Below are 26,894 nucleotides of genomic sequence, written 5' to 3' on the forward strand. Positions count from 1 at the left end.
CTGACAATTAAATAAGAAAATGTTGAATAAAATAAATAACATTCAACATTAGCTAATGACCTCAAATTAGCCGAAAACAATACAGTATGCTTAACAGGAGAAAGAGCTGAGTGGTTCTGTGAGCTGGAAACCTAAGTGAGACCATCATTCAAAAGAACTGAACAATATCTGAAAAACAGGCTTAAAGGGAAGCCCAGGCTCTAGCTGAGGCTGGGTGTCCAAGGACAGAAGCAGTGGACTCTCTGCAGTGACCATACACCTGTCCTGGGTGTGTGTGTGTGTGTGTGTGTGTTGTGACGTGTTATACAACCACTATAAAATAATTTTTTCAAACTAAATAACTCACAAAAGGAGAAAATTACGCAAAACATCCCTTCTAGCAATGTCACAGTAAGTAACATTTGGTTTTATTTCTCCTTGCTTGTAAAAGTCAAGAGAGGTTAAAGTTAGAGTATCATTCAAGCTGGACACGGCAATCATAGGGAGAACACAGACACCCCCAAACACAGCCTCCGTAAGAAGAGCACACAACACCTGACAAGCCTGCGGGGGGGGCACAGCGCCCTCCAGACAGCGGGGCTGTAACTCCCTTGCCACTATGTGACAAGGAAAGGAACGAGAGCGGCCAGCGTCCCGATACACAGCACAGTGTTACTTGATGTGACTTTATAAAGGTTAGCCTCAGGCTATTACAGACAATCTGCGTGAGAAGGCACTTGCCTTATGGACGCACATATGTCCTCGGGATAAATGTAGTCCCGTGAAAGCTAAGCATCTTTAGTATATTTTAAAAGTATGGAAAAAGTATCTTTAGTATTTTTTAAAAGTATGGAAAAGTTATAAATGGTGGAGCCATTCAAAATGAAACATTAGCTGAAGCAAACGAGCAGTTTTAACCCCCAAACTGTTGAGAAATGGCCTAAGACACTGCACCTGTGACCAGCACGCTGCGCCACGGCCACCGTCCCTGAGCTAAAACTTTAACCCCAAGGATGGCGACCACCGGTGGCAGAAAACTCCCAGTAAAGATCGTCACAGTCTGGCAAGGACGGCAAGAAGAACCCACCAGCCAGAAATGCTGTGAGACCCTAGTCACTTGTAAGAAGGGTGCCTGGTTTTTCAACATTACCTGGTAAAGATGATGAATGTTCAGATGATTCAATACCAGTGTTTCATTAAGCATGAAACACCAGTAAAGAGAAGTTCTAAACACTGACACTTTGGTGCTGATATATTTTGAAATGTTTAAGTATCTAAAAACTTAAAGAGCTATTGAGCTTTTCTAAAAGTAGAAGATACAGATTTCTTACAATCAAAACAATGAGTCAAAAATTACATTCTAATGCCTTCAACATGAATCTGGTCCTTTTCGTCATTGTAAGTATTCATTGCTTGTTTTTTTGATGAAACATAATAAATACAATTAAAATGTTCAGAAAAGCCCTCTATGGACCAGTGGCTCTCAGACTTTTGGTTGAAACCAACTTAGGTTACATGACCCACTCTGAGCAAGACAGCTTCCTAGCCAGGGGCCATGAACCGTATGTGTGTGTGTGGGTGTGTGTGTGTGTGGCGATTCACCATCCACTGGCAATGAGCAAGTGCGTGCAGAGAAACACAACGCACATGTTGTGCTTTCCTGACCCAGAGGCTGACTATGCCTTAAAGCCCTTGATCACTTGCTGGCAACCGAACCCAAGGCTGAGCTCGGCGTCTGGCGGCGGGAGAGGGGCGGGGGCCCTTACGGTGTGAGACGGCACAGGGTGAGGCTTGACGGCGGGGTTCCCGGCAGAGGTGACCTTCGTCTGCTTCTGCAGACGGTCCACCCACTCGTGGAGGTCCTGCTGGTCGCTGCAGGACACCAAGATCCGCTCAATCATGCTCCCTGGAGGAGAGGAACGCAGCTGAAGTGGGGAGCAGGCGGGGCCGACACGCGCGCACACGCGCACACGCGCCCCCCGAGGAGGGCCGACAGCGCCGCCGCGTCAGCCCCCGGAAGGCTCGGCAAGGGCCTGCACACTGAGGGCATCCACACAGTCTGTGCCTATCACCTGATATTTCAAATGCATTTCTATGATTTTCACTGTCCTCAAGCTTTGTGATTGTCATTCCTGTCGTTGGCAGCTTTCCCTAAAAAAGACCCCCCCCACAAAAAAAGAACAATTAGTGCTTTTCTAGTAATGAAGATACCATTAATAAAGCAAATATTAAATGATTTTAGAAATGGCAGAGGAACTGACTCTGTAAAGCAAAAATGCTCTTTTGTTTGTACCAAATGCATGTATAATACGAACCTCTATCTCAAACAAGAAATCCTAATACTATAATCAAGAAATGAGTCAGCAAAAAGGTACAGGGCAGCGAACCAGAAAACAAATAAATTTCATCGGATGGGTTACTCTAAACATAAACAGCAGGACACAAAAACATTACACATCATGATAAAAAAATTAGAGTCTACAGTGGCTGTTTTAAATGATGTTCTTTATGCAAAGGAAGCACAGATTTGCCTTAAAGAAATGCAGAGGAAGTTCCACGTCTGAAGGAAGCCAGAGCAAGAGGAACTGTACGGTAGTCGTGCGTGGTCGTCACCAGACAGGAAGTCAAGAGCTGTGCTGAGCGCTGCACAGAATGCAGAAAGCAGCAGCCAACCCATCCGCTCTGACAGCAGAGGGCTCGGGGAGGGGAGCGGGAACGTCCACGGAGAGAGGCCAGAAACGGGCCGGAAGGGGAACGCGGTGGCCAAGCAGGTCCTCAGGGAAAGTCTCTCCCTGAGGAATGGGGCCAAGCCGCCCCCGGGGAAGCAGGACCCTCAGTGGGGTGGCAGCGGGAGTCCCGCCCTGCAGGGGGCGCCGACGATGCCACAGCCCACAGGGCTCCTCACATCTACAGGGCGGAGGCCGGGGTGACACCGAGCACCCCACAGGGCACGAGGCGGTCTCCCCACCCCTCCCCTCCCGAGACAGGTCTCATCCAGTCCACGGGCCACCAGGGCTCGGCAGGTGGGACGGCAGGTAGCACTGGCACAGCCGTGGTCAGAGGCAGGCACTGCAGACGCCCTTCCAAGAGTCCTAAGGCACAGGGGTGACCAAGAGCTCTGAGAACTCTACAGGAAACAAAGCTGCGGGGCCGCATTTAACGCAGCAGCAACCCCGGAGGACAGCACGTGCTCACTGTTGCTGGATGTAGTGCTTTTTAACATCCTTCAAAGCCAGAAATGAATACTGACAGTACGTGGACCGTGGGCCACAGCACTTGGAGAGAAACCCCCCAGGAAACGGTGCACAGGGCGGGAGAATAGTGCTCTGCTGGTGGCATGTCACTGCCACCATCCTAGGGGCCTAAGCCTGCCCCAGACGGCAACCTCAGCTCCTGCAGGTCAAAGCAGGGCCCCGACTCAGCCTCTTGGGTGTAAAGCACGAAGCTGGAGAAGGCTGATGGAAAAGGACCAAGGTCATTTCAAGCGGGAGCCGCCAGTTTGGGGGAACCTGCGTAGGTGCTCCCTCAGCCAGACATCAGTCAGCGGCAGGCTTACAAACTAAGAGGCATTATTTTTCTAGGCTTGCGCGTGTACAGCTGCTTTCTCAATTTTAAAGTGCTCCTTTTGGAGTGTGTGATGACACTCCTCTTTGGGTGGCAAAGCTTTCTGTGCAGGTACAAACAAGCCATGGACACTCTGGACTCAGGACCCACTAGAGCTCTCGTCGGGGACAAAACAAACAATGTGCTACGTATGCAGAAACGCAGCTCAGAGAAAACAAAGGACGATCTCTGTTGAAACAGCATCTGGTGACTAGCCAGGCCTTGAAAAATTGATGGGAAAGGCAGAAGCTTCTGTAACTACACAGAGAGAAAGCAGTAAACCTTGCTAGCAGCTCCTGCTAGACAGACAGAAAATGCATAAGGCACTTAATACTACATTTGAAATCAGCATACAAAAAAAGAAAACATTTCCCCTTGCATGTTCTTCTTAAATCAGCTCTCATATTCTCTCAAAGAAAATCAGAAAAATGATTAACAATAAAAAGGCTGAATGATCATTCACTACCACGTACACCACCCGACGTGTGCCCACGACTGTCGTGGTGGTGCACTGCCCCCGAACCACCTGGGCCGCGCGTCCCCCTCCAGCTAGCCCGCTGCTGTGCCCACCGTGTACCAGCCACCAGGAAGGAAGCGGGACACGACTTGGTGGCGACGGGCTGGCACTGCACCTCAGCAGTCTGTGTCCTTGGGGGCAGCGCTACAAATTTCAGTTTCCTTCTTTTTTTGCTTTGGATTAACACAAGGATCCTAATTTGCACAGTCACATCGAAACACACAGACAGGACTTGTGTGTACGTATTTGAATGTAACACTATACATACAACACTACACGCAGCCCACAAACAGATGCATGTAGTATTGAACACAAAACTCAAAACAAGCCTGGAAATGATTCTCAGATCCACAATAAACAATTAAATATAAATTTAAAATGTGTTTTACCTGGTATATAAAACCACTCATCCTAGGACTGGCAGACAACATTAGCAAAATATTTGGGAAGAGCAGAAGATACCGTTCATTCTTTTCCTAATGTAAAAGAGCAAATTCAAATAATTGTTTTAAAAACACAAATTTTACCGTTGTGAGAATATTTATATTAGGCCTTATGAACTATTATACCATACTTCCTGTTTAGATATTTCTCTCTACCAAATTTAATTAGCTAAATTAAATGGAAACAAAATTATGATAAATTCTTAGACTCACAAGTAGCCCACGTAACATCTGTTTATAAAATTTGATTAAGGAGTTTAGCTCTGCCATTAACTCTTAATTAGTAAAATCTTCTTTCTGTGGTTGAGAGAAAATGGAGGAAAAGAACCTGTAAGCCTTTAGGGGCAGTGGGTGACCAGGTGGGCCCTTCAGGCTGAAGGAGGGTGGGATAAAATGCGGAGATGGATTTAGTCCATTGATAGACCCTGGCACTAACCTAAAATCCAACACGTCAACTCAATGTTTCCATCCACCCCATAAACTTTACCCAATCTACATGAAAGACCTAACAGCACTGTTTATGTATTAAAACTCATTTGCTTCAATAGGTAAGAAAAGCCCCACAAAGACCACAAGCGAAGGACAAAGATTCCCAAGAATCTAAAAGGAGACACAAAGAGAAATGCAGGCAGCACTTCCACGCACCGCCATCGACACACTGCCCACAAAAGTGAAGGAACGCTGGGAAGCCGTGTCCCAGGCAGACGCCTCCCAAACCGGCCACGTGCAGGGGCCCTTGGAAAGCAGTGTTGGGAACGGCGCTTGCGCACTGCGGTACCTCGCTCCCAGCGCACTGAATCAGGACCTGGGACATGTAAATGACGTTGCCCAGGGTCTTAATGTCATCTCCCTCCCAGCTCCGGATGGCCTCCGTCAGGATCTGCAGCTCCAGCTCCTTCCTTTTCCGTACTTCTTGACACTGCGCCTGAGAAGCACAGAACACCGTCAGAAGAAACAGGACTCCTGGAACCTTAGATTTTGGCCCTATTGCTTTGTATCTTACTTCTTAAGACAGATCACCTAGTGAACAATTTGCTTACTTCACAAGTATGGAATCAAGTCAAGAGAGACAAAACATGCGACAGCTCTAGAATGAGAAACACTGTTTTAGAAAAATATAGCCATTCCTGCCACTTTTAGAAGAAAAAACGTGGACTGGGCAAGAAAAATATTTTCTGCTTTTACTAGTGAATGCAACAGAGAAGACTGAGAAGAGGGGAAAAAAGAGTAAGTTCCACTGGTGCTGTAAATAAGACACATACTCCAGAAACTCAAGTCAGAAAGACAGCATGACAACCGATAAAAAAGACCCAGCAGCATTCCATTTCACACTCAGCCACGAAAGACACTGTGGGACGAGGTTAACAACGTGCTCTGAGCCACCGTAAGTAGCTACAGCGTCACGTGGTGCCTTTTATAAAATTTAAACAATTTTCAGTTCATTTTCCTGCTGGCCACAGTCCAGTAAGCATGAGAGTTTACCAGCCATGGCGTAACCACTATGTATTTATTTTTATTTCATCAGAGTAAATCCAAATTATCCTTCACAAGTAATTTTCTGCATTTGTTTGCCATAATAATGTCTGACGGGAAAAAAAAACCACAACGTGATATGCTTCATCACTTACTGAAAGGTTTTTGAAGGCAGTCATGGATTTTTGAATATCTTGTCTATCTGGATGATAATCCTTTGAATAGAAGAAGCACACTATTAGCTTTCATCATGAAAAGTTTTTCTTAGAAAGGCACTCTGCAGACTGGCTCGGACCTTCCCTACACTTTTCAACCTGTAACCCGTCCTATTCTTCGCGGCACTAAAGGGCCATTCCTTAGCCGCTGAGGGGATCCTGGGGCAGAGTGCCGTGGACTCCGCCCTGGAGAGGGAGGCGGCACGCGGCCCCGCCCATCCCTCACAGGCCTCGGCTGCTCTGGCGCCAGAGGGCAGAGGGGAACGGCTGTGAAGCAGACTGGATGGCCTGCCCTTCGGGAAATGGTTCGCTACGGCCTAACCAAGCCAGTCACCTGAACCCAAATTTCTGCCAGGCCCACAGCCTGGTACCTGAACGCAGGATAAATACATATCATTAGTTGATTCCTTTACTAGTATTACTCTGTAACTTATGCACTTAACAACACTGTAAGTACGCGTTCCTGATACGACACCTCAGCGCGCTGAACGTTTTCTAGCGACTGGAAAACCTCCAGTCAGCAGCAGCGGGTGGGAGAGGAGCTGAAGGAGCAGGTGCTTTCCGACAGAGCCGGGATAAGGGAAACAAGCTCACGGCTAACAACTCCATTCTGAAAATCCCGAGCTACGGGCCGCTGCGTAAACCCCTCTGCAGGATCTGGCCCGGGAGCCCTCTCCCCGGCGTGGCGGGCGGGGCGCAGGCGTGGGCGGGGCGCAGGCGTGGGCGGGGCGCAGGCGTGGGCGGGGCGCAGGCGTGGGCGGGGCGGGGCGGGGCGGGGCGGGCGGGCGGTACCTCCATGTGTCTCTCCAGCTCCTTGAGCAGCGCGGGGTACTTGTCCAGGCGCATGAACGGCTTGCTGAGGCCGGTGGTCAGCACGAGAATGCCGGGGCTGCTGGCGCCCTTCATCTCCATGAACTCGCCCAGCTCTTCACTGACCACGCGCAGCACGCGGGGAGGGGAGGAGAGGCCACCGTTAGAGCTCAGAAGGGCCGCGCGCCCGCCCCCCCCCACCAGGACTGTGAAGTACCACGCGGTGTCCCCGACGGTTCACAGCCCAACACGTGCCGGTTACCTCCCAACACCAGAGGGGAGATCCCCACACGGTTCACGTTCTCGCCCTCAGCCTGAGCAAAACCACGTGTGCATGACACAGAGCACCTGTGGTTCCCCAGCAACCCCATCACGAAAGGCCACCTCAGCGAGTCAATTTCCTGTGGAAGAGTATGAATGTGAGTGGCCTTCTGAGAGCAAGAACAGGGCCCAGTTACCTGGAACTTCAAGACGGTAAAACGTGTAAGGAGATGCGTCCCGACTACAACGAACTGAATCGTGGCGCTGACCCTCCAGGTGCTTTAGTCCCTGAAGGCGGCTGCACGATGCAGCACGATAAAGTAACTCACACGTACTCAGGCTTTAAACTTTCCAAAGCATTTTCGCATCATCACTTCATTTAACCCTCCCAACGTGTGTGAAGAAAGTTTTCCGCATTTGTAGGTGAGGCCACCGAGTATATACTCAAACTAAATTAGCTTTAAAAGCACGTCTTTAATATCATCCTCCTCCTCTGTCACCCTCACCCTCACCACTTTCCACCTAACGCTCCAGTGGCAACGCCCTCCTGAGCTGCCCCGCATCGCGCCCTGTGCCGCCCTGGGGGCTCCAGCTCAGGAAGACCCCAGGAAGGTCAGGGGCGCAGCTGTGGGTCAAGCTCTGTCACCCACACATTTGTGGCTCACGTCTGTGACTGAAACTCTGCGCTTCTGTCTCTGCACTGAGGGACAGGTGACGTTTACAAAGGGTCCGTGGGAGGAAGCCAGTCTGTGCCCCTCACTGCTGCCGAGACGTGTCCCTCCAGACACCGGGGACGGAGGACACCTGGACTGCAGGCTGTGAGAAGAGGCGGCACCCGGCCACTGGGAGGGCGGGACAACCTCGGGGTCCTGAAGAATCACCGAGCCCATCCCCCCCGGGTGCGGGTCAGCTGAACCTGCCTCGCGCCTCACCTCCACCCCCAGCTGTGCGTGGCCGCCCGCCCATGCTTCCTAGGAGCAGAAGCCCCACTGAGGGCTCCTGGCGAACAACGCACGGTATTCAGGCTAAACTGTCTAAAACTGCTAGTTCAAAAGTGGTGAATACGAGAGTCTCCTACGGTACAACCTAGAGTGACTTTCTGTGGGAGGTGTGACAGCAGAGCTGGTGCCGGCGCTGCCCACCTCTTACTCTCAACCCTGCACATCGATTCTGCTGACACATCCAAAGGGGAAGGTATCTGACTCGACTAAACCAACTCAGAAATAAAAGCTTTCAAATATCAGGCTGAAAACAAATTAATCAATCACTGGGAAATCAGCCTTATGTCTCTTAAGCAGTAAGACCTCTCTCGAAGACAGCTCCTATCTACGCTGGGGCTTGTGACAACGTGGGTGGCCTGAAGTCGGAGCGCTGTCCTGGGCTGCGTAAGAACAGTGACAGCAGAGTTAACAGCACCTGCCCTCTACCTACCTACCTATACAAAGTTTTTTTCAAAAATCAACCTTTTAAATAAATATACATACACATTTAGGAGCTATTATCAAAATCAAAGCAACTTATAAAATGGGAAAATTTTCACAAAGTCCTCGTTATAACAACTCAGCATATACAATACACATTTTTCCCATTTCCATCAGAAAGAAGGCTTCATAATGACTTCCTTCCTGCGAGACAGCCTGCCACGGTGGTGCAATTTAAAATATTTAGCACAGAAGCGGCCCAACTACTTCTAGGGCTCTATGTGCACACGCGCTTTCACAGGCAACATGACCCAACACCTCTGTGCACAGAACTCTGTGCTTCCGAAGAACGGCTTTCCTGGAAAACCACAGGGCTAGGCTTCCAAAGCCAGGCAGGCGATGCTCCGGGACCCTGCTGTGGGTGAGCCTGGCGCTGGCACCGCCGTGCACGGTTCCACGCTCTGCCATCACCTTGCCTTCCCCTCCTTGCAGGGCTCTTCCAAGCCTGACCCACAGGGCTGCCTCCTGGCCCACCTCCCCAAGCTCGGGCAGAGGAGATGCACAGACAGGAGCGCGCGTCAGGGAGAGGGACAGAGGAGGGGCGACGGCACCGGACACGCACTGTGCACCACTCCCACCCATGCCACCCCGGGCCTGAGACAGGGGTCATCGTGCACGTCTGCAGACGGGAGCCACTGCCAACAGCGGCCAAGCCCAGGCGGGACCCCCCTACCCACACTCGGCTGCTCCACGTCTTGCGCCCGCCGCGCCCGCCCTAGCCCTCACACGTTTTCACTCGGAAACGTTCGCCTCTTCAGATCAGCCCACCCATCCCTAACGTGTGAGCAGAGAGAAGTGATGGCTTTATGGAGGAGAAATTTATATTTTACCAGCATTTCTCTGAGTGTTGAACAAACGATCAAGCACAGTCCCTTAAAAATGAAGCTTAATGGTACCAACAGTACATTTCGACTCCTTTAAATAGAATCCAATTGGGGCCTTTTCTACTACAAGAAAAATCGTCAAAAAGCCTCTTCAGGCCATTTTTGATATTTCAGTATTATACGTGCAGTTTCATAACCATAGTTATGGCAGACAATAATGAATAAAACTAAGCAAATTATCCTCATCACCCACCCAGCCCCCAAAATTCCCTACAACTAAAAATTTATGTGGAATTTTTGCAAAAGCAAAAGTAACTTCTTTTAATATTCACATGACAGCCTTGCAATGCCAGACACGTGCACAGTTAAGGAAACAGAACTTTTTATAAATCTTTATAGATCAATGTAATATTTTCTTAGTTTTAAAAAAAAATTTAGTACTACAATAAAACAAGACAAAACGGCTGGTTACAGCTTTTCTGACAAAACAAAGGCTCTTTCAGCTTAATTTCTACTGATGCCGGCGATCGTTACACAGCGCACCTCCTCCATATTTACTGAAATGACACCATGGGCTGCAAGACAGCAACCAGGAGAACACACAGAGAGCCATCAAGTAGCCCAGCAAAAAGCCACAATTAAAGTGCTGGAAAAAACGCAACCCGTAATTCACTCAGAACAGGCAGCTATGAGGCTACTATCATATGATAAAGCAAAAGGTACACATCAGTTATAATTCAACAGAACTGGTGCTTCTTTTTTTTGCCATCCAAGGGCAGCTGAACTATTTTTTTTTTTAAACATCTTTATTGGAGTATAATTGCTTTACAATGGTGTGCGAGTTTCTGCTGTGTAACAAAGTGAATCAGCTATACATATACATATATCCCCATATCCCCTCCCTCTTGAGCCTCCCTCCCACCCTCCATATCCCACCCCTCTAGGTGGTCACAAAGAACTGAGCTGATCTCCCTGTGCTATGCGGCTGCTTCCCACTAGCTATCTATTTTACATTTGGTAGTGTATATATGTCCATGCCACTCTCTCACTTCGCCCTAGCTTACCCTTCCCCCTCCCCATGTCCTCAAGTCCATTCTCTACATCTGCATCTTTATTCCTGTCCTGCCCCTAGGTTCATCAGAACCATTTTTTTTTTTAGATTCCACATATATGTGTTAGCATGTGGTATTTGTTTTTCTCTTTCTGACTTACTTCACTCTGTAGGGCAGACTCTAGGTCCATCCACCTCACTACAAATAACTCAATTTCATTTCTTTTTATGGCTGAGTAATATTCCACTGTATATATGTGCCACATCTTCTTTATCCATTCATCTGCTGATGGACACTTAGGTTGCTTCCATGTCCTGGCTATTGTAAATAGTGCTGCAGTGAACGTTGTGGTACATGACACTTTTGAATTATGGTTTTCTCAGGGTATATGCCCAGTAGTGGGATTGCTGGGTCATATGGTAATTCTATTTTTAGTTTTTTAAGGAACCTCCATACTGTTCTCCATAGTGGCTCTTATCAATTTACATTCCCACCAACAGTGCAAGAGGGTTCCCTTTTCTCCACACCCTCTCCAGTATTTATTGTTTCTAGATTTTTTGATGATGGCCATTCTGACCAGTGTGAGGTGATACCTCATTGTAGTTTTGATTTGCATTTCTCTAATAATTAGTGATGTTGAGCATCTTTTCATGTGCCTCTTGGCCATCTGTATGTCTTCTTTGGTGAAATGTCTCTTTAGGTCTTCTGCCCATTTTTCAATTGGATTGTTTGTTTTTTTGATATTGAGCTCCATGAGCTGTTTGTATATTTTGGAGATTAATCTTGTCAGTTGTTTCATTTGTAAATATTTCCTCCCATCCTGAGGGTTGTCTTTTCGTCTTGTTTATGGTTTCCTTTGCTGTGCAAAAGCTTTTAAGTTTCATTAGGTCCCATTTGTTTATTTTTGTTTTTATTTCCCTTACTCTAGGAGGTGGGTCAAAAAGGATCTTGCTGGCTTTGCAGACGCCACCACCCCGGAAGCTCCCGCGCTGCCCAACCATGGTCAACCCTACCGTGTTCTCTGACATCGCCGTCAACGGCGAGCCCTTGGGCCGCGTCTCCTTCGAGGTAAGGGACCTGGAAACCAAGAAGTGACTGCTCATCCAACCCATAAAGCTACGTTAACAGACTGGAGCTGTTTGCAGACAAAGTTCCAAAGACATAAGAAAACTTTTGTGCTCTGAGCATTGGGGAGAAGGGCTTTGGTTATAAAGGTTCCTGCTTTCACAGAATAATTCCAGGATTTATGTGCTAGGATGGTGACTTCACACACCATGACACTGGTGGCAAGTCCATCTATGGGGAGAAATTTGATGATGAGAATTTCCTCCTGAAGCATACGGGTCCTGGCATCTTGTCCATGGCAAATGCTGGCCCCAACACACACGGTTCCCAGTTTTTCATCTGCACTGCCAAGACTGAGTGGTTGGATGGCAAGCATGTGGTCTTTGGCAAGGTGAAAGAGGGCATGAATATTGTGGAAACCATGGAGCACTTTGGGTCCAGGAATGGCAAGACCAGCAAGAAGATCACCACTGCTGACTGTGGACAAATCTAATAATAAATCTGACTTGTGTTTTATCTTAAAAAAAAAAAAAAAAAAGGATCTTGCTGTGATTTATGTCACAGAGTAGAACTGATGGTTCTGTATATACATTTTCAAGATTCATACTCAGAATTCAAACTAACACAATGTAAAGGATCGTAAGACTGCAAATAAGACTTTAAAACTGCAAAACACTATGTTTAAATCAATGCTGAAGAAGTATATTGACATATATATACTAACATGTATAAAATAGATAATAAGAACCTGCTGTATAAAAAAAATTAAATTAAATTAAAAAAGAAAAAAGTATATTTAAGCAAAAAAACAGATTAATCTACCCCTAAGTGTGGCGGCTTTAAGACAAACGTGGGGAAGCGGGAAAGAGGCTACAAGCTAAGGTCCCAGAATGGAATGTGAAGGCCAACAGAGGCCACCAGCCCTCCGCGAGCCTCCTCTCAATCCCCCGACTTACGCCTCAGAAGTGGGCTCTGAGCTGCAGGCGGAGCGGGCGCCGTCGCTGCCCCGGGGCCTCAGGAGGGCACATAGGCCGCGCATCCTGCGGCCGCCACGCTCTCCCGCTGTCTCCGGGCTCAGTCCCCGAGCCTGACCTCAGTCCCCCCGCCTCCCGCTCCGGGACTCGCCACGTGGAGGAGGGCAGAGGTCCCCACTCAGAACCGCATCTGTACTCTCTCCCTGCTATTCTGGGAAAAAGCTCCACTGAGGTTTCAGCTACGACACAAGCAGTCATTAAAGTGATAGTACAGAAGAGAGGGAAAGAGCACACGCTTGCGAGCATTCCCCTTGAACGTCTAAACATGTTAGGAAACTTCAACAGTCTGAACGGCTTTAAATGTCGCCTTCGGCACAGAGCCTCACGTCCACCCTCTTTTCATACTTTCAACCCATCCCTAGGGGATCAACCCCTGACCAAAAAGGGGGAAGGAGCAAGCAAAATTTAAAAGGTGTGCAATTTTACCCTAACATTCTATTTGCAGTTTATCTCCCCCGTGGCTGTGTCAGTAATTCCTGAGGAATTTTCAGAGACACCAATGTAATCTCCGCATTTCACCGGTGTGGAAATTCCATTTAACTTGTCATTCCCAGGAGTGGATGCCGGAGCGTGTAACTGCATCCATGCGTCACGGTTTAACTAGGAAGGACATGCTAACACTGCCCACACTCCCAGAAGCGTGAGGAAGAAGAAGACCCGACGAGTTTTTCATTTCTGTGGTCACTGTGTATCCTAATCTCTCTTCTTTCCATCACCGTGTCAAAGACTGCTTGCTTCGCTGCAGGACTGGAAATGCTTTACTACAAATGGAGGTTCAGTATCTAAGCGCACAGAGAAGCAGTAAACACCCAGAGTCTAGATAAGAAAATAAAGCAATTCGCACTTATTGAGGCTTCATCGTGCTCACTCAGTCCTGACAGTTTACATGTTCTGCTTCACGCCTACTGTACCCTATGGCCAGCGCTCTCAGAGAAGAGGGGTGACCTCCTGGGACCCATCTGCTTCAGAGAGGCAGTCAGGGCTCAAACCAGGTCTGATGGACGCAGAGGCCCTGCCACCAGGCCCACACAACCCAGGCACCCTCACAGGGGTGCTACGCTGGAACCTGAGCTCAATCTCAGCAATGCCTGCTTCCCAGCACAGTTTCTAAGCTTTAAACCGAAACACTTAGGAGTAAGTTGACGCTAAATATTTAAATCACAAGCACAGCGGCGTTTACCTTGATGCGACTAACACAATTTCTTCATTTATGGTTTAAACAATGATTGAACTGCTATTTATGGCTGAACTGCTGTTTCCAGAAGAAACCATAAATACTTTCTAGAACACTTATTAATACAAACGTGTGCCCTTCTGGGAGCAGAAACAGAGCCTCATCGCCCACTCCGTCTGCAGGCCGAGCCCGTGGTCCTTGCCGCTGCCCAGGGTGTCCGGCCCTCCTCCAGGACACAGGCACGGCCTTGTCTTACCAAACAAGCAGGAAATCAATCTGTCTGTTGTTTCACTTGTTTCACCGCTGCTTCGGGGTGAAAAGCTAAAGCTAACCGTCTCCAACTTAATGTTTTCCTAAGAAATCCAGGCCTCACTATAAATGGACATTTAGTCCTACAGCAAATGTACTTCTGTCTCACGTGGTCTGGTGTTTACGCGCTGAGAAACGCGATTCCAGCAGCCCGGACTCAGCCTGCAGCCACATTCCAGAACACTTACCAGCTCCTTCAACCCACTGTCCAAAGGGTCCGAGCTGAAGGGGAGACTTCAAAACACATCCTTTTCTATTATAAAAGCGCTAAGCAGGATTTCAAAGACTTCCAACCAGTACTTCTCAGGCACTAATTTCGAGGGTAATTAAAATTATCATCTTTGAATAAACGCGTGAATGTTCACACCGCATTGCACGTAATATCTGACAGAAACAAGCTGCTCCAGGGGGGACCCCATGACGCCCCTCCCCGCTCGGGGAGGCAAGTCCCGGAGACGCACCTGTGCTCCGTGAGGACGCTCACTGCAGACGGGTGGTTGGCACAATACGCAAGGTACAAGGTCTTCATCTGCGGCATCAGGTTTAAAAAGCAGCCTCCGACTCTCTGCTGAGCTTCAGGCATCCTGGAGAGGAGAAGCACAAGGGAACCATCCTGAGTGCCACAGACAGTAGTGAACGTGGGAACCATGCGGGAGGAGGGCCTGTGCACCACCCCACAGAAACGACACACACAAGTCCCAGACTGTATGTGCTCCGACCACGAGCCAGCGGGGGGAGGGACCTGCCTCGGAAGCCGCTCTGCCATAAAGCAGCCAACCAAGCCCATCCTTTTCTCCAGCGTCCAGGCGCCAGGACCTGTGCGCAAGTCCAGGATTCCTTGGGCAGTGAGAAAAATAATGTCATGAAGCCTTAAATTGCGTGTAAAATAAGGAGAAATATAACATGTGGTTACTTGGTCGGTAAGGTTTTCTACTGAAGGAGCATCAAGACAGGCAGATGAGAAAACACAACAGCCCTCTTTCCCTTTGGGCAAAGGCTGGAGAGAATCGGTGGTAGGCAGAGAGACAAGCATGCCAACGAAACCTACAGGCAATCACCATCATCATCATCATCATCATCATCATCATCACTGACGTGGGGAAAAGACTCGTCCAGAGCAGGAAAGGCGCCTTAATCCTGGGGGAGGACGGGTCAGCTGTCAACAGCACTTCCATAACGCAGCGGCCTAACCCTGACCGGGTGTGTGCTTCTTATTGCGAGTTTCACTGCTCAGTTCATTGATTCAGCTCTGAAGCCAAAGTAAGCTAGCATCTGCACTTTTAGCAGACTCTTCTCCAGTGTGAACTTAGCCCTAAGTGGGTTTCTAATAGCCTTCAGGGATTAGTCACAGTTCCGTGTATCTGCAGGACTGACCGTGTCCACTGGGCTGAAGGAGCCAGCGGGATTTCAGTAAGAGGGGCAGCAGGAGGAAGCGGATCCGAACGGAGGGGACAGCAGGGAGGGCCGGGCGGGGAGTCACCTCTCAGCACCCTGCTCCCCGCCCCGGGGGTGGCGGGCAGTGACAGAGGCCTGCTTTCTGAGCTGCGGCACAAGGCGGGGAAGGAGCGGGAGAGACGGGCGGGAGCCCATCGGGGAGGGACCCTGTCAGACTGCCACCACTCGGAAACTCATCTCCTAACTTAGCTCTCCCCGCACGAGGCGGCCTGCACAAGCACCTCGAAGGCCAGTCCGTAAAACACAGCTGTGAAGCAACACGTGAGTAACCGGGCGCCACCCAAAGCTCCTGAGCAGAGCTCGGACCAGAGGCTGGGGGAGAAGTGGACACGCAGCGGGCCACCTGGAGGTCGAGGCCTGGTCAGGAGTCCGTGCAGGACGCAGGGAGGACGAGGCCGGCCTGAGCCTGGGCAGTGTCAGCACAAGGGCAGGGCAGACGCTACCACAAGAAAGAGAACTCCTTTCAGGCAAGAAGAACGCTTGGAAAGAGGATACCAGCTACAAGAGCTCTGGGCGGGGGGTGATCCGTGAGGGAGGCAGAACAGGAGAACCAGCAAACGCATGAACGAACAAATGCATGAGCACACAAGTAAGTGATGAGACAGGCTGGACCACCCCCTGACAAGGGCGGCTGGCACAAGCTGCGGGGACCTCGGGGAACACGCTTGATCCTAGAAAACCCAACCGTGGCGACATTCCGTCTAAAGTAACTTTTACAAAAGAGAAGTCAATTTTACAAACAGGAAGGGTTTCTAGCTACTCGTTGGAAGTCACCCTACAAGGTGCCGGAGGGCAGGGCGGCTCAGCCCTGCCCTGAGGCTCCCCTCCCGCCTCGGGCTTCAGCTGCAGCCCACTCCGCCCTCGCGGCGCTCTCCCCCTCTAGAACCCTAACCCCACATTTGGGCTTGGCTCCCATTCCTGGCACAGAACTCCTAAAACCCCTGTCATTTCCTGAGTGACAGGAGCGTCTTCTGTTACCCATACCGCGCCCCTTTAACCACACCGGGGCTTGGGCTGATCCCCCAGACGGCTTCAGGATGGGGGGGGCCTGCCGGGGGAACCCACCACGTGATTGGAGGGTGGGGACTTCAGCCCACCCCAGACCTCCACGGAGGGGAGAGGGGCCTGAGACTGGGAGGATCGCCAGCGGCCGACGATGTATTTAATCAATCTCGGCTCTGTAACGAGACCGCCGTAAAAACCCCCAAATGCCGGGGCGCCGGGGCTTCCGGGCTGCTGGACACATGAAGGTGCTGGGACGGTGGCCCCCAGGGAGGGCATGGGAGCAACGTGGCCGCCCACACGGTGGCACGTGAGGCACGAAGCCGTGGGCACCCCAGGCCCTGCTACACGCCGTGCTCTCTCCCTCTTCAGGGGTTCTACACCCGCTTCCCCGACCCCGCTGCCCCAAGCCAAAGAATCACCACTCAGAGAAGCCTTTCTTCTTTTTCTGCATAGTCAGTAGATCCCTCCTCTGAAAACAGTCTTAAAACACAGCTTTTACTATAAAAGTTGATACACCCCAAAGATTCAAAATAACCTAGTTTCCAGGGACTTCCCTGGCGCAGTCAGTGGTTAAGACTTTGCCTTCCAATGCAGGGGGTGCAGGTTCGATCCCTGGTCAGGGAGCTAAGATCCCACATGCCTCGCGGCCAAAAAAAAAAAACAACCAAAACATAAAACAGAAGCAATATTGTAACAAATTCAGTAAAGACATTAAAAATGGTCCACATCTAAATAAATAAATAAATAAATAACCTAGTTTCCACCTTTAGAAATGTGAATTCTAAAATTATGCTAAACCTGATCCTTTAAGTACCATTTATATCAATCAATCTGAATTTTGCAATTTTTAGCATCTTACTTACTTGGTACATTCTTCTAAAGACTGTACAAGCATTTGCTGGAAAGAACATATTTCTTCTAGATTTCCCATTAAATATGAAGTGTTTGCTGAACTTAACCTAGAGCCGAGAAAACAACAGGAGAAATAAGTGAGCAGTTTTACTTACATTCCTCTCCTCTCCCAGCCCAGCACCCTATTAAAAGTCTAATAAACAAATTGCTCATGTCTATGGGAAACTGCTGCTAATTCTGTTCCAGTAGCTCAGCCTCTATTCTCTGAAAATACGAAGGAACGGCCAAGGTGACGACTCTTCCACACTTGACACAATTATCATCTAACTTACTTCTCAGTGGTCTGCAGTGGCCGTAGATAGGTTGAAAGCACAGTCTGAAGTTCTTTAGAATATTCATTTTCTGTTTCCAAAATATTCTGTAGCACCTACGATAAATGATAAATAAGTATTATTTGACATTAAGATGTATAAGCTTTGGCAAGTTCATCACCATTGTTCAATTCACACTGTTGCTTCTATGTAATACTAATTTGTTTGATATCATCAGTCACTCCCTGTGATTAACTACTAAATCCATGTCATGAACTGTTACCAAGGCTACACAACTGACTTCATCCCACCGCCAAGCACGTTTGACACAGGTATACCTAGAATGAGGCCAGAATGAATTCATCATCAGATAAGTAACGCCAAGTCCGTTTAGAAAAAAAGAAGGAAGCACTGATCATCGCAACAGCGTGGATGCGTGGATGAATCTCTACGACACTGTGTTGCGCGAAAGAAGCCGTTCACAACAAGGACATTCCACACAGTCCATCGACAGCAAGTCCAGGAACAGGCAAAACTAACCTATGATGGCAGAAGTCAAAAGGCGGGGGTGGGAGGGAGTGACAAAGGGGAAAGGGGCGTGAGATAAACTTCTGGAGTAATGGACAAGTTCTATGTCATGGTTTGGGTAGCTATTACACAGATGCATATACCTATCAAAGCTCACTGACCTGTACCCTTAAAATCTATGCATTTTGACATACGGAAAGTATATCAACTAAAAAAAACATGAAGTTTACCCTTTAGACGGCGTCTAGTAAACCTCAGTCCATTTCTGGGAACCTCAGACCTTCATTAGAGAAGATGATCGTCTCAGATCATCCTATACACATTAAAAATTAAAGGTCTACCAGTGTAAAGCAACCTTTATATAGCCAGCATTGTATTTAAAGATAGGAGGATAATTAGAAATCAACCTTAACATTAAAATGTTTCCTGATACCCTATAGCAAATATAGCCAAAATCAGTTAACAACGCTTAAAAACATAAACATAAGTGCAAAACAGCGGAACTAAAAACACGTGCCCCTTTCCATCAGCAATCGCCAAGAGCAAAGCTCCTCCCTGGGCAGGGCGGGACGGCTCCGGGTCTGCAGGTGGAGCCCGATGGAGCCCAGGTGTAAAGGTGGCCTTCCACTAACTCCCGATGCACGCTACACTCTGGGCACCGAGCAAGGTGTCCTACCCACAGTATCTCCAATCCTCGCAAAAACCTTCCTTTTGCAGAGGAAAAGAGTAAAGCACAGAGAGGTTAAGTAACTTATCCAGAGCCAGAATGTGAGCCTTCAGCTGACCCTGCACTGCCCTGCGCTGCCTTCTCCAGCCACAGGCTAATGGCTCCAGTGGAAGCAAGTAAGATCCCTTCCTCAGCTATGGTTTCCATCCCACTCTGCTAGAGAGCCAGCATCTTCTTCAATCAGAAAATCGTACTATGTATATTTTCTGAGGATCTACTGCATGCGCTAAAATGTGCTGTCCATCTTCCAAAACTGACACATCATCCTAAGTTAACCCTGCAAAAGAAATTATACAGAATAAAGATATCAAACACGCTTGGTTTTCTCCCCCGATTTTTGATAATCAAAATGTACATCTAAACGTTTAAGAAAAAAGTAATCATTAAGCTAGATTTCAACATTAATACAAGCAACGCGGATTATTATTCTGCTCACTGCTGTTTTCTGCATTCTCGAGGAGAGTATAGTCATTCATGAGTAAATGCAACCCTGATTAGATAACTCACATACTACACTATGTAAGATGAAGAGAATCAGGCTCTTTCACTCTGACTCTCAGCTCTGGTTTCGCCCCTGAAAGGACCTATTCACAGATGCCTGGTGGAGTGGGCGGGCGGAGGGGGAGGGGTTTCTCCAGGAGACCCTCCCTTTGTGGGGAAATGTGGGTGCTGATCTTACAGTTACAACGCCTCCCCTCAAAGAAATACTCGGTGGACCCAAGGGTCAAAAGACTGGAGAACAGAGAGCACAGAGTGGCCCTGCCACTGCACCACCAGAGCACACACTTCAATCCACATCTTATCCTGCAGAATGACGCGAAGCAAGCCAAGCATAATGAGTCCCTGAACTAAAAAAAATTAAAATTTAAATCTGTCACAGGTGCGTAAGACAAAAAGCCCTTTTTTAATGTGAAAATGAACATTAAACTATGATTTCATGTCTCAATTACAACTGTTAGGAACTATTAGCAACACTGCTTAGGACACGCTCAGAAACCTCTACACCTATTTTCTAAAACAGAAAAGCAGTTCCTGTGCGATGGAAGAGGAAAATCCCTGCGTGGCAACATCAGGAGCATGCGCACGAGAAGAAGAAAACGACACTTCTTCAATCGCAGCATTAAGCAGAGCAAGCAGAGACAAAAGCTTCCCAGAGAATCTACCAGAAGTAATGCCAAAGAAAAGACTGCACCGATTATGACAGTTAAGTTGGTTAATTTCAACTACTAGTTGTAAACATGATCTTCAAGTTAGTGCTCAAGTCAAGCTCTATAGAAATCCCACCCAAACCATCCGAGTTACACTTAGCTTTTCACAAACACACGACCAAGACTTGCTAAGTGAGTCACGCTGGCGCCGACCATCCACTCCGCCAGGAGGCCACATGTCCCTCCCCGGGGTCAGCGGCACGTCTGTGTCCTCCAGCCATCACCTGTCTCCCCTTTCTTGACTTCTGCGCACTCTGGCTGCTGCAGGACCCCATGAGACCGCACAGCCCGGCCGCCACAGCTCCATCACACAAAGCCTGGTCCAGAGAACGCGAGCAGCTTTCACAGGAAGAGCAGCCTTTGCTCGGCACCGTGAGGAACAGCCGGGCTGAGCCCAGCCGACACACGCTCTCCCCGAGGCGGGAGGCGTGGAGAGCCCAGTCGGGTCAAACAATGGTGCCACACAGGAGGACGACACTGGGCGAGCCACGCAGACAGTCCCTGAACTGTCAGCCGTTACAGCAAAGCAAAACAAAGGACCGACTCATTACCCTGCAGACCACAGAAACTCACTCCATTATTGCCAGGGAAGGAGCGTTGGGCACCGCTCATTTTACAAACGAGTCACAACTTCCAGTGCACATTTTGGTAGCTGCCATATGTTCTATTTTATGTGTCATTGATAGTCCTTTAAAAATAAATAACTGATTTACGTGTAAGAGAAAAAACAGTAACATTAAGTCATCCGATCCAGATACAATAAAAGATTATCATCACAAACTAAAACCCAATTTCAAAACCATGAGCCTGGTTCAGAAACACAGCAGGAAACACTCAAGAAGGGCACAGCTATTCTTACCCTCTCCCACCCACCGAACTAGCCCTCTGAACCACAGGGAAAAATAACCATCGCACATTTCCTTTCAGCCCGGTCTACTTAAACTGTATTTTAGGGGTTAAAGTTTCAAAAAGTAAGAGAGGACTTGAGCCGCTCCTAGCTACCCGCCCCGAGGGAAAGGAGAGGCAGGAAGGACAGGCAGGGCAGGAAGCTGTGCCTGCAGCCCTGCCCGCCCCCCAGAGCCAGAGGCATGAGGACAGGGCAGCGGCGAACCCACTCCCCAGCCCCACTGGCAGCCGCTGACGTGACGCAGCGTGCTGAGCAGCGCGCTGATTTCTGCGTGTTCTTAGCACTTCACAACATTAACTCGCAGAGAGAGTCTGGGGGGCGGGGCACGCAAAATGTGTACGTTACTGTGCCTTTTAGAAGGAGTTACGTTACTTCAGGATTTCTAAACTTGGGAGTTCATGAGGTCTTGGGATGTATTTCCTCCGAATGCTGAAGGTTTACTACACAAGAGCTCCAGCAGAAGCTGCAGGGCCGCTCTGGTCTGTCAGCCAGGGGCTGGCCCTGGGAGCCAGCAGACCCGGGCGCGAGTCCCGGCTCTGCCAGGTCTTCACCAAAGGGCTCTTACTGGTTTGTGACAGGTACTCAGAGTCCACTCCCTGACCTCAGGTAGGAGGCACCTTACAAAGCACCTCGTACAGCCTTCCAACCCAAACCCACGCAAGTCCTACCGGGAGCTTCTTCACCTGATTCCACTCTTCAGGAAGTGACTAGTTCACAAGACGGCCCTTCCCACGACTGAAGAGCTCAACCCTTCCTTCCTTCACAGGCCCAGCTTCAGCTGCTACTCTACCCAGCTCCTGCTACCACCGGGGAATCTCCACCTATACAAGAAGAGGAAACTACATAAACACAGTGGGAGCAGAATCTGTCAAAGACACCAGCAGGCCCCTCGCGGTCGGTGTGAATGGGGGTGGGATACAGGAGAGGAGGGCACAGCTCCACAGAGGGCACAGGGAGCTGAGCTGCCGTCCGGGTGAGAGCCATAATGGGCCTGAGCCTCGTACGGGCCCCGGGCGGAGACACCAGACGTCAGGACTGAGAAGCGGTCTTGGCTAAGGTGGGCGAGGTAAAGGGACCATAAAGGATAAAAGAAGCCAAAGCAGTGCTTGGGGTCAGTGTGGCTCTAGGCCAACCTCCGGCCACCAGGCAGAGGCTCCAGGCAACTCCAGGAGCCAAGGGGACGGACGGGCGCAGATTCGCTCTGGAGCACCGGAAAGGTCCGTGGAGGTTTCCTACGGCATTTTATGAAAGATGCACATCTATTCTGAACGTTTATTAAAACTATTGATTGCTACCTATTATATCTGCAGTCTTTCGAAGACAAAGCTACCTTGCCTTTTCATTGTACTCCAGGGAGTAGAAGCAAACAATGCCCCATTTGCTGTCCATAGATAAGGAGTACTGATGTAACCCTGGAAAATAAAGCCACAGTGCATCACTGGACATGGAAGGCCATAAGGACCCATATCTTCCCAGACGGACATATTTAAGAAACCTCGTTCTCTACTGGTGACTGAGGAAACTCCTCATCCCCTAAAAGAGGTGTCGAAAGACCGTTCACTCCCTCTGGGGGTGGGCATCCAGCTTCTCTGATCTCCACCGGGAAAGGTGTCTGCTACCAGGCCATAGGTGCAGTTAATTTCTTTCACTGTCAAATCCATCAAGCTCAGGCAGGTCACACACATGCTCCCTTTAATTATATGATCCTGTCACCCTTGACTACAGCTCTCCCAGGTAATTAATCCTCAAATGCGATGTTTGTTGGCAAATGGAAGGTGGCCTCAATGAGGCCTAATACCCCGAATGCTTCTAAACACTCTTCCTAATAACCATGAAAACCTCTTAAGGGCCAACACTTCACCAGGCACCTTAAGGTCAACCGCTAATCCTCGCAACAACACTACAAGGCCAAGGCCAGCATTTCCAACGTCCTTTTACAAACACATGACTGTGCGAGCAGCTGGGGGGCTTCCGCCAGGCCAGCACCCCGAGAGGGCGCCCAAACACTACACACAAAGCCGGAGCACCCCTCCCCCCAGAACCTAAAGAAGGGCTCTCCGGACCATTCGCTGGCCTAAGCCTGAAGACAGACTGACCTCAAACACTTTCACGTTAGAAAACAAAGTTAACAGTGCTGGCTGGCTTTGTCACAAAAACTAATCAACTCTTTACTTAAAGCAAAGCTACGGGTTTTTTCTTCCATCGTGACTCTCCGTGTCTGAGGCCCGGACTCCCCCACTTGAGGTCTCTAACGCCCTGCTGACATTTCCAGCACAGTCTGGGCTCTGGTGCCAAAGTAATCCTCCGAACGTCTCTACTACTTGCATTACCAAGGAATGAAGTTCTGCCCCGTTCTCTGGCACACTTCCTTCTACTTTCAGTGACAACATTTTTACATAATTAAATCACATTACCTATGTAATTTTATAGTTTGCTTATTGCACCTAAAAGGAATATTTGACATTTTTTAAAGCTTCACGTGCATTTTTAAGAATTATAAATGGATGTACTGCTGGTGTCTTAACCATTCTTGTACTGCTACATATTTAGGTTGCTTGCAACTTATTGTTGTAACAAAGCATCCTGTGAAAACACCCTTGCACAAGCATCTCTGAACACCTTTCAGGTAATTTTTCTGGGGTGGATTTCAAGAAGTAGAATTACCACATCAAAGGGCTTCCGTGTTTTCAGAATTACATGAACAGGTGCCGTATTACTTTTGAGAAACAGTTCCTGGTTCTGCACGCGAGGAACGTGGAAGTCGTCACTCCACCCTCACAACAAGTAAAAAGCTGAAGAGACTGGAAATCGACAACTCTTCTCGAGTCCATAAGGGGCGGGGACGCAAGGCCACTGCCCCCAGGATGGAGCCCCACTGCCTGGAGCAGAGACGCTGGGGTGGGAGGACCTGGGCTGTAGCTGATGACGCGCTAGAGGCTCAGTGCAGACCGGCCTGAGTTATAAACCCTGGGGGGACACAGTCACGGGGGACCCCCGCCCCCAGTATCGGGAAATTTACCCCTAGGAGCTCAACCAGGTACCCAAAGTAAATATCAGAGAAAAGTCGACAATCTGGATGATTCCAACTATAAGGCAGTAAAAAGATCAGTGGTTGACGGGGGTAGGGGTTAGGGTGGAGAGGAAAGAAGCCGCAAAGCACAGAGGATTTGTAGGGCAGTGACATATTTGACATTATAATGATGAATACACGCATGTACAGAGAGTGGACGTTAAAGTAAACTGGGGAGTCTGGATGAGTGTGTGTGTCAGTGCAGGTCCATCCTCGGTGAACAATGTCCCATCTGGTGAGTGATGCTGGTAATGAGGCAGGGTGTGTGTGTGTGTGTGTGTGTGTGTGTGTGTGTGTGTGTGTGTGTGTGTGTGTGTGTGTGTGTGTGTGTGTGTGTGTGTGTGTGTGTGTGTGTGTGTGTGTGTGTGTGTGTGTGTGTGTCTGTCTGTCTGTCTGTCTGTCTGTGGCGGGGTGGGAGGAGGGTACGTGGGTAGTCTAGCTCCCTCTCAAGTCTACCGACAATTTAAAACTGCCCTAAAATAATAAAAGTCCTGTTTAACAAAGTGTCCAAAGAACTAAAGAAAACTATGCTTAAAGAATTTTTTAAAAGTATGAGAACAATGACTCAAATACAGTCTGTATTGAACTATAAAAACAATCAAATGGAAATTATGAATTGAAAGGTAGGGGCTCAAGATCAGATTTGAGCTAGCAAAAGCGATAATTAGCAAACACAAAAAACTCCCTAGAACAGAAGGGAAGAATGAAGAAAAATGAACAGCACCTCAGAGACCTGCAGAAGGCCAGTGCGTCTGCCAACACGTGCACGGGGAGGGGTTCCGGAAGGGGAGGAGAGAGAGGTGACGAACGGCCCGTCAGGACAGCCATAAGTCACTAGGAGCCACTTCCTGCTCCCCAGTCTTGACCATCACATGACGGCGGAGCTTCCTCACGGCCTCTTGACCTCTGCGTGTTTGCATCTCCACCTAGAATGCTCTCCTGTGCTCCCCACTGACCCCAACTGCAGACCTAAATCTTTCACAGATCATCAGCCCACACTGGTCTCACCTCCTAGAGAGTGTTCTTATCTCTCAGTGGGGTTAAAAATATCTGTACTTCTGCAGTTTTCTGTGAAAACAAAACTACACAAGGAAGTGTGAAAAGTTTAACACATTATCTATTCTATTTGTTCTGCTTGTCATACTGTGTCCCACATTTTACTTTTCTGTATAATTTATAAATATGGAATTCAGGAAAGCTGAAACTGACTCCTGGCTTAGTCACTAACCAGTTCTGTTCCCTGCAGAGTGAGAGTGCTGTATGCCAAAAGATGATTCCCACGAGCTCTGTATGTCGATGTCCGTCACGACTGCAATTTTAACATGCGCTGTTCACTCATACAGCTTTACGTAAACAACCGTTTGGATGTGATTCTGAAGCCAAGGTGTTTCCCCATCATCCAGAATGAAAGAGTTGGCTGACTCAAAGACAACACCACATGTGACACAGAGGCTCTTCTCCCTGTATAAGCGCAGTTTAAGAAGGAAATCTAAAACAGCACTGGTTACGTCTCAGTCTGGAGAGGATTACACGATACACAATGCCGAAGAAAACAACCCACCAGGGTTTCTAGAAGAGCACGGCTTCCTGGTTTTACGAAACACCCAGTGGAAGCAGGGCTGCCGGAGACCAGCGCGGCGCTGCTGACACCAGTTCACACGAAACCGACTGCTTTCCTCTGACACAATTATCTGGGCAGACACTAGTGGAAGGTAAGGATCTGCCTCTGGAACGTCACCTGGATTAAGAGTGCACTGCTCGCTGGAGCCTCCCCCAGAAAAGAAACCAACGTTCCACATAAGGATGCACGAAGAAAAGGTAGCTCCGTAAGTTGAAAGTTTTCCTCCTAACAAACCCTGAAGAAGCACAGGACACCACACATAACACATTCCATGTACTAAAGAGCAAATATGTGGGCAGAGCCACGTCCCAGGAACAAACCCCGAACAGACAAAGATTCGAATGAGGGGGGTTTGGAGAGCAGAGCTCAGCCAGGAAAGGCAGGCGCCCTGAGCCCTTGGGACGCAGGTGTGCTCTGCCAGCGGGGGTCGGAGTCCAGATGAGGCCGGTGAAGAGTGCTAACGAGAACGAGGACAGACCAGCAAGACGGTGGAGAGGTTCAGGGAAGGAGGTGATCAACACGAGGAGAGGGGAGGCCACGGGCCACCAGGGGTGCGCTCAGCAGCCTGGCACACGGAGAACGGGCAGCAGAAGAGGTGCAGAAGTGAGGTCCTGCCACGAATCGGGGGCAGGAGGTGAGAGGAAACACCGACGGGGAGGGGTTCCTGCTGTTCTCTTCACCGCTGCGTCAGCAACGCCTTTAGCAGGGCCTGGCAGAGCGAGCCCCTGACAAATCCTTGAGAAATGAACGAGGGTCCCCAAGGCCAACTTGTGCTGCAAGATTTGGGGGCAAACGCGTAGGAGAGAGCTGAGCGCACAGCCCCAGGTCACTGGTCCAGGTCTGCACGACTCTGCACCATCTCTTCATAAAAGCACCGGAGATGAAACGCTCATGATGAAAGGGCTGCTGCCAGGAAACGCTCAGCAGCTGCTGTTTTACTTCAAACCCTCAAAGGTCTCGTGACTCAGAT

The 26,894-nt window shown here is 49.0% G+C and overlaps 1 protein-coding gene and 1 pseudogene across 8 annotated transcripts in view; one reads left to right on the forward strand and one right to left on the reverse strand.

Moving 5' to 3' along the window:
• The window catches only part of ARHGEF7 (Rho guanine nucleotide exchange factor 7), a 126,242-nt gene that overhangs the window by 20,264 nt on the left and 79,084 nt on the right, over positions 1-26,894 (reverse strand). For all 8 annotated transcript variants that reach the window (XM_057532530.1, XM_057532532.1, XM_057532527.1 and 5 more), the window contains 9 exons: positions 17,885-17,979; positions 17,564-17,659; positions 14,702-14,824; positions 7,023-7,161; positions 6,171-6,230; positions 5,321-5,467; positions 4,489-4,575; positions 2,052-2,130; positions 1,746-1,885 (listed from right to left, as the gene is read on the reverse strand). In XM_057532530.1, the coding sequence (XP_057388513.1) occupies positions 1,746-1,885; positions 2,052-2,130; positions 4,489-4,575; positions 5,321-5,467; positions 6,171-6,230; positions 7,023-7,161; positions 14,702-14,824; positions 17,564-17,659; positions 17,885-17,979 (966 nt within the window). The remainder of the gene's footprint in view (positions 1-1,745; positions 1,886-2,051; positions 2,131-4,488; positions 4,576-5,320; positions 5,468-6,170; positions 6,231-7,022; positions 7,162-14,701; positions 14,825-17,563; positions 17,660-17,884; positions 17,980-26,894) is intronic.
• On the forward strand, positions 11,658-12,245 carry LOC103008247 (peptidyl-prolyl cis-trans isomerase A-like; annotated as a pseudogene).

This window comes from Balaenoptera acutorostrata, chromosome 18, assembly GCF_949987535.1.
Source record: "Balaenoptera acutorostrata chromosome 18, mBalAcu1.1, whole genome shotgun sequence".
NCBI classification, from domain to species: domain Eukaryota; kingdom Metazoa; phylum Chordata; class Mammalia; order Artiodactyla; family Balaenopteridae; genus Balaenoptera; species Balaenoptera acutorostrata.